This window comes from Chiroxiphia lanceolata, chromosome 16 (assembly GCF_009829145.1).
Source record: "Chiroxiphia lanceolata isolate bChiLan1 chromosome 16, bChiLan1.pri, whole genome shotgun sequence".
In the NCBI taxonomy this organism is placed as follows: domain Eukaryota; kingdom Metazoa; phylum Chordata; class Aves; order Passeriformes; family Pipridae; genus Chiroxiphia; species Chiroxiphia lanceolata.
Window position 1 is genome coordinate 5,927,303 of NC_045652.1, and position 16,183 is coordinate 5,943,485.

The 16,183-nt window shown below is 40.1% G+C and overlaps 1 protein-coding gene across 3 annotated transcripts in view; it reads right to left on the bottom strand.

Moving 5' to 3' along the window:
* The window catches only part of GRIN2A (glutamate ionotropic receptor NMDA type subunit 2A), a 167,590-nt gene that overhangs the window by 48,868 nt on the left and 102,539 nt on the right, over positions 1 to 16,183 (bottom strand). For all 3 annotated transcript variants that reach the window (XM_032703822.1, XM_032703821.1, XM_032703820.1), the window contains exons 5-8: positions 12,026 to 12,140; positions 3,190 to 3,395; positions 1,564 to 1,732; positions 1,314 to 1,467 (exon numbers count right to left, since the gene is read on the bottom strand). In XM_032703822.1, coding sequence (XP_032559713.1) covers positions 1,314 to 1,467; positions 1,564 to 1,732; positions 3,190 to 3,395; positions 12,026 to 12,140 — 644 coding nt within the window. The remainder of the gene's footprint in view (positions 1 to 1,313; positions 1,468 to 1,563; positions 1,733 to 3,189; positions 3,396 to 12,025; positions 12,141 to 16,183) is intronic.

Genomic DNA, 16,183 nt, shown 5'->3' on the forward strand with positions numbered 1-16,183 from the left:
CTTTACAAGTCAATAACTTAGAGAAAAGAAAAGATACTATTTGAGTATTTTCATTACAAGTAGAATCTCTTGCAATTTCACTTAGAAGTCTTTCATGCATATCAAACACTGACAAAACTTGCTTAGGTATCTGTGGCAATGGATTTGTCATATACAGGATGGAAGAAGTCCTGTCAGCCTAAGGCCTGGAGGTCTCCCCCATCCCACTAATCCGTCGTAGGTATCACCACATCTGAGTAGTTATTTGATTACTCCCTGTGTTATATTTACTTGCATCATCTCTGTAATGTGCTTTTATGGAACAGAGATGAGAAAAAAGCTCTGTGGTGAAATGATGATTCTTGGGCAAGAAAACCCAATTATCTGCCTGTTTGTAGCTGATACTACACGAACAATCTGTTCCTCAGTGGCTATAAGGAGTTTCAGTGGAGGTGAAAATCTTCCACTCTGCAATCTAGAAACAGCCCCACTGCTGACCCAATGGACCTGAACACACTGAACTGTTCCATCAGATACCTGGAACACACCCATCTTTCATTTTTCCACTTAATAATTTTAGTGTCACTAGCACTATTTTTCGGTAAAAGATATCTTTAAAAATATTGGGCCCAGGAACATAACAGCATTCCAGGCACTTCTGATCCACCTCACGGTTCATTCTCTTTTCAGCTTCAGGTAAATTCAGGCCACCCACCAAATGCTAAAGTAAACCATAAACACTAAAAGAGGAGGAGAGAGAAATAATGAAAGGAGAACTGCACAACTGAAACAAGAAATATGTAAGAAAAGAAATCAAAAGTCTTAGGTTCTTTACATCCCACCTCCTCTCTGCCCAGCCTTTTATTTCTTTGCTGCACCTCCACTGTTCAGCTGCATCAATGAAGAAAACACTCAGCTCTCCAGTGCAGTAGTGGGGTATTCAGAAGTAAGAGGTAACTACTGTCAAATTACCTTTCAGGTTATATCTAAAGATATAATTAAACCAATTATAATGGGCTAAGCAAGCATAAATTAGTTTGTAAGGAAGCAGGTTTGAGGATGTAATTCTACCAACTGAAGATTTTGGGGGATTCTTTGAATTTCATATTGAAATCACCAGCATTGGGTTTCACTTAAAGCATCTGAAAACCAACAGCATTATCTTTATGTATTAATAATCACGTTAATCAGCACATCAACACGGTACAACCTTCCTAATGTCAAATCCAAAACTTGACAGAAACGTGTCAATGCACTACGTGACTTAAACAATTAAACCAAGCAAACTCTATAGAAATGCAATTTAATGATGTGGATGGGTTGGAGAATCATACCTAGGAAAGCAGACGGCGAAACTGTGCCGTTGCTCCGTGACACCATGACGCTGATCCCAGTCTCGACAAACGGCACTGAGAAGTCGACGACCTCAGAGCGCTCCTCGTTAATGGTGAGGGACCCCACGGCCATCACTGCCCGGTGATACACCACCTGATCCACACAGAGAACACACCACCAACGTCACTCAGCGCACAGCACCTCGGTTCTCCAAAACAACTCAGCCCAAACGTTGCTAACAGAACTTACTTCACCAATCATCCCATTCCACACATTATTGACTTTTTTGCCGTGTTTCCCGTTGGTCACCAAATACAGGTCATATGTGAACTTGACAGTTTTAGACAGCTTCTTCAAGATATCGATGCAGAATCCTTTGCAGCACTTCTTCACGTTAGTTCCCTCATTAGTTTTGTTGCTGTCAACAGAGAAGAGACACATAAGTATTCCTGCTAGGAAAAACAGAAGCACCACAACAGCAGGATTCAGCATGCTGTGAAACAACATTTTGTCATACTTGTGAGTGGACATGTTTTTCTGAGTCAACAGAGAAATAATCCACAGGATGCTTTTATAAATATATGGTGTTTGCAGCTTTTACTAATCATAATGTAGCTGCTTGATGAGACAGAGATAATGTTACCTTGTATGACATGATTGCTGCTGCACTATCCAGCCTAATACACTGCACTTCTCCATCAAGCCATAGTCTCCTTTTACTAATCTCTCTCTTAGGATTAGATTAATCATTTATTACTTTTACTCTCAAGACATCAGACTACATGTCATTTAGTAACTAAAGCACATGTAAGCTATAAAAAGGCACAGCAGTTCATGGTACTGAAAGTGGTTGCATCTTCTCAAAGTGCACTTTTTCCTGCACTTTGAGAAGGTGAATTTCAGGCCACCTTTGAGTGCAATGACGTAGGCTTTCCCTCTCCCTTTTTTTTCTGAAATGCTCATTTTGTGACCCCTAGAACATTTTAGTATAAGCATCTTCAGAAGCCAAGGCAGTATTTTACCGCCTTCGAAAGAATTCAAAATTAAAATAAAACTAGTTTAGAACCTGACTAAGTACAGTTATGTCAGAAAACAAAAATTCTCTGGACTTGAGGAAGCATGTGCACAATCATTCAGCAGCCTCTGGGAATCCTGAGAAACATGCATCATATTCCCTGACACCTGCTCAGTAAAAAACCTGCTGTTATTATATTCAGTTCATAAATACGCAGAGCAAAGCACAGAACAGGTGAAACACCCCTGATAAATGCTCAGTGAAACCTTTTCCACTGATTTCTAATGACTGCTCCAAAGTTATGGAGCAATAAAAGCAGGGAACTTGTCTCTCAGTGGTAAGTCACAGTGGTATTTTATGCTGGAGTAGTTTATCCTCTACCACATTTCAGCATAAACAGATTTTCATTGGGAGACATTCTCAAATTGTTAAAGACTAATGAAAGCAGGCGTATCTCAACATAACTGGAAACAATTGGAAGAGGACTCATTAAAACAGCCCCGTTCTAGAACACAGTCTTCTTTCATATGTCTGAAAAGGGCTAATTCTCGTTGACTTTGAATTTACTATAAACTTAACTATCTTGTCGTTAATTCAGTGTGACTTGCACGTGTATAACCAGAACCTTTCTACTTTTTAAAAAGGAAGATGTGCAAACAAGAGCACACCGCGTGGGAAAGGGAAAAAAGAAAGAGGACATGAAACACCGAAGCAATAGCAAAGAGAGGAAGCAAGAGAAAAAGAGCAGCAAATTATCAGAGAACAACTATACAGTGAAAGAAGGGAAGAAAACCATTAATGAGAAACTAGGGGAAATGTATTTTGCGCTCGGGAAAAAGGAATGCCGGGCGTTTACTCACTTCAGCCTGACAAATTTTCGGCACGGCACGGTGTTTTTTTGGCAGCTCTCCATCAAAGGATCCACGTCCTCCACGATGACAAAGGGAGCCTCCTCCAGGGTGACAATGCTCAGGTGGTTGTCGTCGGGGTCGCTGTCAGCGAAGGAGCTGTACCTCGGCCACACCGAGTACTTCAGGCTCAGGGAGTTGTTCTCCCACTTCCCCACCTGCAAGGCCAAGATCCACAGGCTGCTGAAGCTGCTTGCTTGGTGTTTGACAAATGGGGTCAAATATTAAATGTGCTGGGATGCAGGTACAAGAAATTACACTGCCAGGGCAGTTGCTTTGGGGCTTTTTTTAGCTCAAAATTACTTTAGAACTTCTTACTAATTTCATGAAGTGAGAAAATGCACTGTGGCAAAGACAAATAAAGTAATATTATTTTAAGATAACTGTTTTATAAAGACTGGATGTCATCAGTTAACACTACTTATCACCTGGCTATAGGTGCACTGAAATTTGATATGCATCGTTTCCATTTGAGCCAGAACAGCAAACAGATGCTCCCTCTGTAATCAGGACCCTTTTGAAGTAATAAGGAAAAAGTTCTCAACAAGCCCCCCCCCAAAACAAACCCTAATCTCCCCACACACACATATCTGACTGACTGATAACAAAAATATCATAATGCCATTACTGTATCTTCCCAAAAGAGAAGAATCTTCTATACTTAGAGCTTGAAAAAACATTGTGAAAGTCTTTTTTCCAGGTTTTCATTGCACCTGAGCCAGGCCAAACCACGTTTGTAGTAAGTTGCTCTATTAGTAATAGTTCTTATTAGAAATTATGTGTTTATTCTGCTTTAGGTAATGCCAGCTGTTGGGCAGGTTTAAGAAAGCATATCCCACTTTACATTAAAATTTCCTGTTTATTTATTATTATAAATTACCCCTTCTAAATTAACCTATGTTTCTTTCTACTTCCAGATCACCAGAAAGGAGTGTACAGTTCAAATATTTTTAAAAGTCTAGCATTTTCTTGCTCAAATTGTGTTTTAACTACTTCTTATCCATAAATATAATTACATGCTTTATCAGATGATAGATAATATAAATGAGCTAGCAATCCACATAATTTATAACCTAATGCATTTTAGTAATTCTTGAGTTGCTTGAGCTAAACAAATAACAACATAATCATGAGACTGTTAAAACGTTTCTTTTGGAAGGAAAATGGTGGGAACTGACAGCACAATGAGAGACTCAGGCCCTAAAAAAAAAAATTAAAAAATAAAAATCACTACCACCTCTCTTTAAAGACTAGAAAATGAATCATAAAAATTCCCAAAGAACATGATTTATATCTATTCCTATTTAGAGAAGCACATGACCTTTGCAGTTTCCTTTCTATCCTGTTTATAAGTCAAGATGTTTTGCTGAACTTCAATGTAGGAGGCATAAAATACCAAATCTCCACACACTTAAATCAGGAAATCCAAAATATCTCAAGGGAATTAGGAATTCTCACTTAAATCAATGGGAATTGATTGTAGGATATATGTACAATGCTAGTATGGAATCTAACCAAAACACGGTGGATGAAGCCTTTGTGAGACAAACTATTTCAGACACAGGGAAACAAACCTCTTGTTTCTATCCATTTAACTCTGCATGAGGCAGAGTTATTGTAAAAATAGTTTAATCATCAATCTATAGTATATAATGGCAGTCACAGCAGTGTGTGCTGGTTTATGTGAGCTTACACGGTGTCACTCATAGCCCTAAATACTCCATGGCCATCTGGGATGGGGAGAATTCCAGCCAGAGCAGTGCTTCAGTCAAACAGCAAACGTGCCAAGGAATACAAGGGAGTTCAGAGGTGGAAAATGTGCCTGTTCCAACCATCAAGAAACGAAACACGATGGCATTTGTGTGGTCAGGGCTACAGTCACCTGCCTTCCTAAACCCCTCAATAATCCAGGAGCTGTGAGGGGGCAGATCCGCCTGATCCTGAAGCACATCCCTCTGCCAGCCCCCCCCTGCGCCTGCACTGCTGTCACACAGACAGCAGGAACACAGCCTGCCCACCCCAGGGAGGTCACCTGATCCTACCAAAAACACAATCACTGCTTGGGTGCTGTTAGAAGAAAAACTATGATACTCCTTCATACTTCAACTGGAGTAACTCCTTTTTATTGTTCTGAGGAGGATATAATGATATTTTTAAACAGTTGGATTTGGGGAAATGCTGATTTCTTTTGAGAGTTGTATCTATAAGAGTGGGGAAGGCAAAACTCTGTTAAGAAAGATTTTGAAGTAATAAACACAGCAGTGTGCATTTCTAAACCAAACATTTTTTTTAAAAAAAAGAGAATTCAAGCTGAGGATAACATACAAAAAATGCTGCAGGCATGCTCCATTACAGAACCGTCCAAAACTGCATGCAAATACTTTTACTGTACTGTATGGAAATGCCACAAAACATCCAGAGATTTATGAAAAATTTCTGTCATGCCTAGTTACACTGATGATGGTGTGGCCTCGATCTCAGAGAAACATAGAAAATGGCCCTCACTTGGAAAAAAAGGGCAATAAAATCATTTGGGGGGCAGAAACTGGCCCAAACCATAAAAATCCTTATCATGGCCAAAAGAGTGTGACTTTCATAAAAAATGCATTTTCAATAGTGAATCAAATCCTTGATTCACTACTGTAGGTGCAGAACTCAGCTTCAAAGTACAGACATGCAATGGTACATATACCATTGTATTTCTTTTGAACTTGTACTTTCCTATTTTCTCCACCTTCCCATGCAGTCTGGAATATTCCCTATGGTTTAATCTCTACAGGATACAGGAAGGGAAGCAGAAAATAGCTGAAAGCATGGAAGAGCTTGTTTGAAGTCAGACTGAATTAGCAAACACAGGGTCCTCACCTCACCCACCGCTGCCTAAAGCATCTTACATCTGACTGCAGGGTACACGTGCCCTCACCCTCTGATCCAGGCCTCTTTTATCTTTTGAAGATTGCAGCCAAGGAGGGTGATAACGAAGAATTTGGTGTGTGTCTGTGTAGCAGTTAGATAAACACAGTTATGCAAAGACAGTACGGTTGCTGCACCTCAGAGTCCCCTCTCCTGCTCCACCCTAAAGCAGTGTCTAAACAATATAAGGATGATTGACATAATCCTATTCACACACCTTCACAGAGACCATCAAGCCAGAGAAAATGAGCAAGGCCAGATCCTGAGAAGAGCTTCCTTGTGGGCCAGTGTTGGCACGGAAAGGATGTCTGTCACACCGGCGTATCTCACCAAAAACAAACAAATAACCCGGTCCTGTCACCCTCCTCCCAGCAGATGGGAGCTGTACTCAATGCACAGTCATCACCCCTTTGTAAGAAAGAATGTTACATGACAACATGGATACTAAGTGCACTCCCAGGACTACTCAGCCAAACCTTTGAAAAGAGAAAGATTTTCAGGGATGTTCCTCTTGCATTAAACACACACACACATTGCAAACATGCTGTTTGAGCTGCCCCAGTTAAGAAAATAATGCTGAGCAAAAGCAAAAATCGAACTCTTCTTGTTTTATTGAAAAACTATTTACTACTATTTTTTCATCACACTTTTCCACTTAAAAGGAAGAGCTACTCTGGCAAGGTTTAAGTCAATAACGAAAAAGCATGGAGTTTGTCAGGTTAGCAATAACAGCTGCAGTACAAAGCACAAGAGCAAAACCCTCCCTCCAGAAACAGCACCTGCTGGACACCTGCTGCTGCAAACTTTTGTGTCACTTCATGTTTCTGAAGGTCCTTCTATGACAATGGTCCTCTAAATTTAAAGGACAAAATATGATGTGAGCAATTTCATGTCTTATTAATAAGAAGTGTTTTACAGTCCTACGTGGTTTGAAGACCTCCATTTAAAGACCTTGAAGTTTTCAAAGTTTGCTGCAAAATCTCACATGGGCTGTGCAAATGTCCCACTCTTCCCTCATGGCTGCTTCTGACACTGTCAGGAGGACACCAGTCCTGCAACTGGGAAGGCCCAAAGGAAAACACAGGACCCACAGAGATTATAAATGAACAGGAGGATAAAAAGAAAAGCTACCACCTCCTGCACCCTCATTTTTCAATAGAGAATTATTAATTAGCACTCACCAAATCCTCAGTGGCTGGCATAGTTTTGGTTCTGCAAAATGTCCCAGATAACTCTGCACAGCACAAGAGTTCAAACTCATGCCAGAGAAGCCATTTCATGAGTTGATTACGCCATTAGAAAAGAGTTAATCAAATTGACAGCCCCTTCCTCCACCTCCCAGCGAGGAAAGACTTTTTGTTACCTCTGCAGTCAGTACAGATCTTACAACTCTCCAGAAGTGTCCAGTCAGCTGTACCTTTACCTCCAGAGAGGAAGAGGTAGCCTGAAAGTCTTCCTATTCCTTCATCTCCTCTCTAATACATAGATGTAAAGAGCAGGAGCAAAGCACACCACCCATGCTTTCCATGGGAGCTGCGATTCCTTTATGGCAGCAAAGAGATGGGGACCATCCTCCTTGGGAATACAGGATTTAAGAAATGCTGCACAGTAATTGGTGCAATTTAAAGAACTCAGCCCAGTAAAGGTCAAAGGAAAGGCCTTTGGGCTAAGCAAAAGCTCACTGATACAGAAACAATATGCAATTCTCAGCCGACAATAAGTGTCAGGCATATTTACAGGAAGACTAAATACACCAAGCAACAAGGACAGAACAGAGAAAATGACAACCCAACAGATGTTAAAGAGCACACTGCTGCTTCTGCTGTGGGCAAAGAATATATCATGTTATGCCACAGAGCCACCGACAGAAGATACACCCGCAAATAGAGGATTAGCTCATGCAGTTTCAGCTGTTCTACTTAAAATACATGCAACCCTTCACAACTTTCAGGGAATGTCTATCATGAGACACCAGGATCCTTCAGCTATCACAACCCCTGCTCTAAATCGAGATTTCGCAAGGAACCACCCTGTACCATCTCAATGACTTTTTATCACCACAGGGCTCTGACAAAGAGCTCTGTCAGAAATCTGACCGAGTGTTATTATGTTCTCAGTTCTCGCCCGGGGAAGGCAGCTCCACCATCAGAGACAGGAGCTGCCTTTTCTCAGCTACGTGCTGGTGGATGTCAGGAGCCAGATGGAGCTCTCTGTGAAGACCTTGGTTCATTTATTCCAGGCAGGAACCGCGCACCCTCTGCCCACTCATTCCTACTTAGATACAAATGTGTACAACCCCACACAGAGCTCGTAAATCTGGCATATGCTAGTTAATCAGAGCAAAATTAAGTTCTACATTAAATCCTGTGTTAATAGAAAGTTAAAGATGACAGGTTATGTTTAGAATACATCCGGATGTAAGTACTGGCTCTTGCAGTGGTGTTTCAGTAGCTGTTGTGTCATGTAGTACACAAATTCACCCAGAATACAGGCCACCGTGGTAATTTTATCTGCATCTACCTAGGAGCAGCAGTAAAAATTGATTTTACCCCAGAACTCATCTTTACACATGGAATACACCCATCTTTAAATTCTACACAGTCCTTCACACTTCACCTAAAATATATGATATGCACTGCTAATGAAACCACCTATTTTTTGCCACTGCTAATTATATTCTAGGATATGATTTTAATATCAGATTGATTGATTTTATTTCCACATCAGAAAAAAAAAGAAAGACAGAGTAGCAGACTGTGAATTTGGCAACTCAGCGAAGTTGATACCCAGGTCACACCACACTAAGGTAACATTAACAGGAGAGCTGCAGCTGGGTCTGCTGGACCTCTGAGGGTTATTTAGCACTAGCACAGGGTTCCTGCAGCACTTTGGTGATATTTGGGCAACTCTGTTAACTCTGGCAAATTTATCAAGTTTCACTGAAACAAGCACATTAAACTTGTCTTCTTAAAAATCTCTTGCCTGAGAACAGCATCCCCTTTGCCTGTCAAGATTAGCAGCAAGAATATGAATGTTGGTGTCAGAAGTTTGAGTAGTTGCCTTAGGATCTGTCAAAATATCTTGCTGGATGCCTGCAAAACATGCCCGAAAATGTGATTTTCAGTCTTCAAACTATTATCATCCAACCAGCTTTTTTCAGCATCTGATATGGGACAAATCCCTCATTCAACCTCATTCACATGTGAAGTTACCATCTCAAAGTTTCAATACTGAGTCACTTATAAAGGAAAAGGAACTTATTTCCCAAAGGGTAATATGTATGCTCTTCAACTATGGTTGAAAGAATTTTCAGTAACCTCAAGCCTTGAGTCAAGTATATCAGTTTTGATACCAAGGAAAAATTGTATTTGAGTCAAATCAGATTAAAAACCAAGTTGAGTTCAAATAATACATCCTGGATTTTCAGTAGAGTATCGAGTAAAAAAATTTTCATATAAACCCCAATTACTCTTTCTACATAAATAATGAAGTAGCTGCTCACAATTTCTATGTACATTAGTTACATTATGAAGATTAACAGACTGTTGCATTGTCAGTTTTTCACATGAGAAAATAATTTAATTAGATTCTGAGACTCAATGTTTTCCATATAGGTTTAAGGATATTTAATAAAACTTCAATAAAACAATTCTGTGATACTCATTGCCATACTGTAATAGGAAGGAAAAGCATGTGCCTGGCTGGAAACTTAGAGCAGGAAATGTTAGATCTCAGATGAGTAGCTTTGACAGTTTTGAAATCGAGAAAAACAGCTCAAGGAAAAAGGAATAAGAGGAAAAATTTGGCTAGGAGGCTAAGAAATGTGGGATAAAAAGTGCAACTTGGAGAGAACGCTGAGACAACCCCAGAGAGATGTTCAAATTAACAGGGGGTAGGGAAGGGCTTCTGAAGTCTCTAAGCCAAAGGAACTGTTCAGTGACGCTCTGCTGATAAAGACGTGGGGTGCTCCGAGACAGCCGAGAGCTACACCCAGCTCACCAGGAAAATCGATTAGTCGGTTTATTTGTCTTCATTCACAGAGGCAGGGATCAGTCCGTGGTCAGAAGAATAATTCTGGTGGTGACAGCCTGTTCTTGGCCGCCTTTTCCTTCTCCCCTCTGACATAATTAAACCTGGCCCCCTTCCCACAGCCCAGCACTGGAGCAGCAGGCACGAGAGCTGACACGGGGCCGGCTTTCCCTGCCCAGCACCTCGCCTGGCCTGCCACCAACAGGGCTCTAAAGCAGGGGACAGAGAGGAGAAGAAGCATCCATTTTTTTTCTGGGCAGGAGCCTCCTTCAGTCCCACTGTTCTTCCTCCTAAAAGCCCCTCAAACACGACAACGAGCAGGGAGGGATTTACCCGATGGAAAACTGAACAGATAAACATAAGGCTCAGCCTACAGCTGAGCCCAGTAGAGCAGGTGGGGTGGGCACTGCTGCCACACAACATGGTAGGCACACCAAAACCTGCCCCAAGTCCTCATTCTCTGATAGAGGAGTCACTGCAAGGTTAAAACAGGCTCAAGTTATTTCTTAGAAATAATGTTGGTTCATACACCCGCTATTTCTTTGCTGTTGTTAGCTCATTTTTCAAAAATATCACACCCATCTCCCCTTGTCCTTTGAATGGCCTCTTTAGAGAAGTTTCAAGGTACAAAATGTATGAAATTATTTTAACATAAGCATTGTTGGCTGCCTCTTTAAGCATTTTCTGCCTTTGGCGCCTCATACTAATAATATTCTCCAAAGCAGTACAATAATTTTTCCAGAACATTATATATGATATGCAGAACGTTGAAGAATTTTAAAATAGGGTAAGAAATTTTCATAACGGTTAGCAAGCAAAAGATTCCTCCAAAGATTCAAACTGACACATTTGGAAAGGATTAAATTTATCCAGAGAATTAAATTTGCATCAAATGAACATAAAGAAACACACAGCATAATCTAGGACTACTCTCTGGTTTTGGATGAGTAGCATATTTATTGAGATGTCCTTCAGTAATTCTGATTTTGCCATTATTATTCATCATCATGAAGAATCTGGTAGCCTTACAAACTGGAGTTTTAAGTTGATTTTATGGATTCCTAAAACTATACGAAAAAGAATTCATAAATTTCAGCAGCAATTTAGATAAGGCAGAGTCCTGCTTCATGAACTTGAAATAAAACTGAAGGGTGACAGTGATGTATGTTTACCCACAGTCTCATATTACAAGCAGTTTCTAAGGTTCCCTGTTTTTAAACCACAGATATCTTACAAACTTCAGAGCCAAAACAATCACAGGCTGAGATTGGAGTTTTAAAGAAAAGATGCTCATGATGAACTTTTTAAATTAGTATTTGCATATACAATTAGCCCTGATATTAAGTCACTTTCTAGTCTATATAGAGGTCTATGGAGATCACTTGTCTACCTGAAATAGTAAAGATTACAAATTTTTCAGGCAAACCTTGTTGGGATTATCCTCCAATTTGGCAGGAACTTCTCAGTTTAACAAAAAAAAAGTGTGCTTTTATTTAAATATGTCAAAAAAAATATACAAAATCAAGCAAATGAAAGAACTGGAATTGTCAAGATATAGAAATCCATCCAAACTTAAGTAGCCGAGGGCCAAGCTTTTAGAGATTTTTCAGTGATTCATTTTATTTTACTAAATTGCAAGAAGAAATGGAAATGCAGGGTGTGTTTCACTCCTTGGATATCCGCAGAACCAGGTAAAATTATCCCTTCTGAACTGTTGTGACAAACCCCCTAGAGCAGAATATCAGCAGTGACATGCAGGACATTAATTAATCTGCCTGCTCATCATCACCAGGGCTCTCCCAAGTTTTTCCCACCCCTCAGATCCTGTTCCCAGGGCAGGACTCACCTTCTCCCACTCCCGCTCGTTGTTCAGCACTATCACCACCAGCCTGGGGTGTGCCTGGTAACCATCGGCCGTGAAGGACAAATCTCTGCCTTCCCAAGTCACATTCATCATAAACCTGGAAGGCAAGGGAAAAAAAAAGAGTTCCTTGAGAAATTAATGAGCTGTCCAGCAGTTAATAAGCAGCCAGTTCAGTCATCAGAACCACTGATTAAACACATGCACCAAATCCTGCCAATGCTGACAAGAGCCTGCACTTGCAGCACAGGAGTCAGAGCATTTCAAGGCCCTTCATAGCACAGAACAAAGCAAAACACTGGTTTTGTATGAATTTTAATGCAGATATAATTTTTAAAGCAGCCATAAATTTATAAATTTGAATTTTAAATTTATAAATTTATAAATTTTTAAATATTATATATGACCTGTACACACCATGAATAATCTTTCTGGCACTTTGTACCACCTCACTGGTTTTTCAGGACCATTTTAAACATATCTACATCAGCTCTGTATGTATTATGTTATTGTCTCTCTGGAGTGATACTCAGAACAAAGTGCACCTGGTCTGTCTGCTCCCGTTCAGACCTCCAAGAGTCCTGTCAGCCCTTCCCAACACTGTGCTGTTGTGACATGTGGATAAATTCCACCAAGGCCAAAACCAGACATGAAAGCTCTGAAGGGGCTTATAATATCTCAGTTCAGTAATCTCAAAAGAGAAAGCATATATGCTTTAAACTTTTTTGTATTTGGGTTCATTTTCAGTGGTTTTCAAAAGATATATAGATTAATACAAATTAATTTAAAAAAAATCAGATGGACCCAGATTAAAATGTACAAGAAGGAGAACTTTTAAATTATGTTGAAAAAAATCAAAACTCCACACTGCCAATGTGAGCCTGACAGAGCTAACCCATAGGTAAGAGGTAAAACTGCAACTCAAAGTCTTTGTGATACACCAGCACATCCAGAAGATTATGTGCCCTCCAACCCATGCCATGTCCATGGTCACATTGAATTGCACTGAATTTCATTGCAGTGTATTTCACTGAAAGAAATTCAGCCCAAGATTGATGCAGACAGAAGTGCAGACATCCATCCCACAGACAGAAGTGTTTTAAAGGGCAGAAAGTTACTTTAGCTATTCTTCACACATTACTGACTAATGTTTTACCCCCAAGAAATGATATGGGTTTATATGTTTGTATGGGTTTGGAGGTTTTTCGGTTGGTTGTTAGGGTTGTTTTTTTAGCAGCAGTAGTAGGATGGTCTCCTGGTGAATGTGATATAGAAAAAATTATTCAGCTCCAGATTCAAAGGAGAAGGCTTTGTATTTATGCAGCTGCCTGAAAATCCCAATAGCAGAAGCACACTAAATAAACATTTATAGACCCAGAAGAAATAGTGGCATTGTATCATAACAGTCAATAATTAAATGTGCACTGCCCTGAACAGCCATCTTAACATCATTCAGCACCAGTTTGACAGCAATTTGTAAATTCTCCCATTGTAATAACTCATATTTTGTGACAGACTTTCAGCGTGAAAATTTTCCCCTTGGCAGAACTTTGCTGTTCAGCTGAACTAATTTCCCGTATATTCCATTTTTCATCCAGCAGTGAAAGAGCTTGTTTGGGAACAAAAGGCTTGTTTGCCACCTCGAGAGGCAACAAACCACCAAGCAGAATTCACTTGTGCACACATGTAAGGAACCAGCACAACATTCACTCGCTGCTGAAAATCAAATGCTTTGTGACCCAGGGAATGAAGTGCCCAGGAAGTGACCACAGGGGGAAAACGAGGATGTGCTGTGAAAACACACAATATTTGTATCTGCACTTCTGCACCCCTTCCTTCAGAGGCTCCCTCCCAATTCACACACGTGAAATAACACCCCTCACAATGCACATATCATCTGACAGGGCCAGGCAGAAACCACCTCATGTCAATAAACCTGAAAGCCAAGCACTTTGTCCCCTCCTAAGGGCTGGACCCTAAACACACACCCTGTACTACATCAGGTTTTTGTGTCCACTTGGCTTTTTAACCACATATTGGTGACTGGACTTGAGTTGAGGCCTTCCTTTATGTAATTTGGTAGGATCACCACCCCAGATTTCAACCACCACTCATCATGTTTTTGGATTAACATGCAAATGTCCTAACCAGTCAAGGGCCATCACAAGATGCAGTGCTGATGCTCAAGTGTTCCCCCAAAAAAATAAATAAAATATGAACCACAAATCTAAACTGAAAAACTGAACTAACTCAGTGTACATTTTTAATCCATGTGAATTTACCAGCTATTTAATACCGAAAGATATTTTGCAAGTTTTTATTAAAAAATCTCCCTAATCTGTAAAAGTTTCTTAAAACTGTATTGTCTGATCTGCATACAAAGGTACCCATGAGTGATGCAGTCTGAGCTACCCCAGTTTCTCATACTGCAACAATAAAAAGGACTTCAAAGAGATTCTTGTTTTGCCAAGCACATTCTTCTGTACAAAATTCATCGGCTGCCCATGTTCTTCAGAAACAAATGCCTGCAACCTACATTCCCTTTTGAATTGTCATTTTTCCTCTGCAAAGGACAGAAGCCCTGCTCTGCTTTCACTGGTCAAAATCCCAAACCACTTATCCCTCCAAAAAACAACTGTGTGCTTTTCTGCTCCTGGTTGGGAAGAGTACGGTAAGGAAAGCATTTATAATATGTTATTCTTACAGAGTTTTAAGTTTATCCAAGATTAATTCTGTGCCAGATGTCTTTGGCTTCTGAACTGGACAAAATGCATTCCCGAAGTAGCTTTGGAAATGCATATTCCTGTTCTTAACTAAATGATGTTCTTGGTTATTTGAGCTTATTACTTTAAGGGGGCAATTCAGCACACACCTTGGATTAGTAGTTAATCTGCTTTCATACCTCATTAATACTGCAGCCTTTGCAAAGACATGATAGCAGGAGGCCTTGTGATGGTATTATGACACTGAAGTCTTAATTAACTTTTGCAAACTGAAATTTGTAAGATTCCCCAGGTGATACATGATTCAAAATGGTAACATTTTTTTTTTGGACAGAAGTTAAGCTCTTCTCACAGCGAATACAAAACAGGTTTTTTATCATGCAAAGAACCAAACCTTTACTATTTATTTAAAAATACTTTTAACATTTACACAATCCTTTTTTGCTTGTCATTTTCCCCAACACAACTGAAGAGTGTTGAGACACGACAGCAGAACACTCTTGCTGTTGTATTTACAGCAAGCCTTTGAAGTACCAAGGTTACAAACTTCTCTTAAGGTTTCCAACTTTATATTTATAGACTCAGAAATATCAAGTAGTTCACATAAAGCTTCAGAATAATGCCAAAACTGTGCAATATTTATCCCTGTCAAAATTCTAACCCTATCCACAAAAACAGAACATATTGAACAAGGTGGGTTTTCCTACCCTGTAAATACTATACCACAATTTCATTGACTCCAATTTCTATTAATAAATGGGCAAAGACTTTTCCAAAAGGAAGAGACCTCAGTTTTTAGAAAACCATTTCCTAGGATATGATATTGCTGATACAGAGCCACCTTTCTGGCCTCCTTACACGAGACATGGACCTTCTTGTCCATGGGGTGTTTGTTAAGGATTTCCTATCCTGTGTGAAAACAGTTGAAACCTCACCAAAGCCACAATTGCTCCTGCAGCAGAATCTTTCAGACTTCCTATTTCTTTGTTATACAACAGCAGACATGTTTGCAGGCTGTGGCATTTCTTTTGAGGTTTAACAGACAGATGTACGTTCAAGATACACGAGTGTTCCTGTAACGGGTGCAAGGATTTGAGAGCAAAAGCAAGAAGGTTTAGTGGATTCTGTGATGGGCGTTATTTCAAACAAAACAAAACAAAAAACCCAAACAACACAACACTATGTAAATTACAAATTATTATAAAGATCACTTTGTCTCAAACAAAGATCAGCCCTAGCCCCAGCTTCATAAACAATCCCAGGAAACCAAAGCAAGTGCGATGTCACCTCTGGAGCCCCACCGGTCATGGTCCTCAGGACCTGGCTTCACCTCACCTGCTGTCTCTCTGGGATGCCAGGGAGGAGAACCCTCAGAAAAATTCCCATGCTTGGTATTGGCCCACCCCCTGTGTCCCAGAAG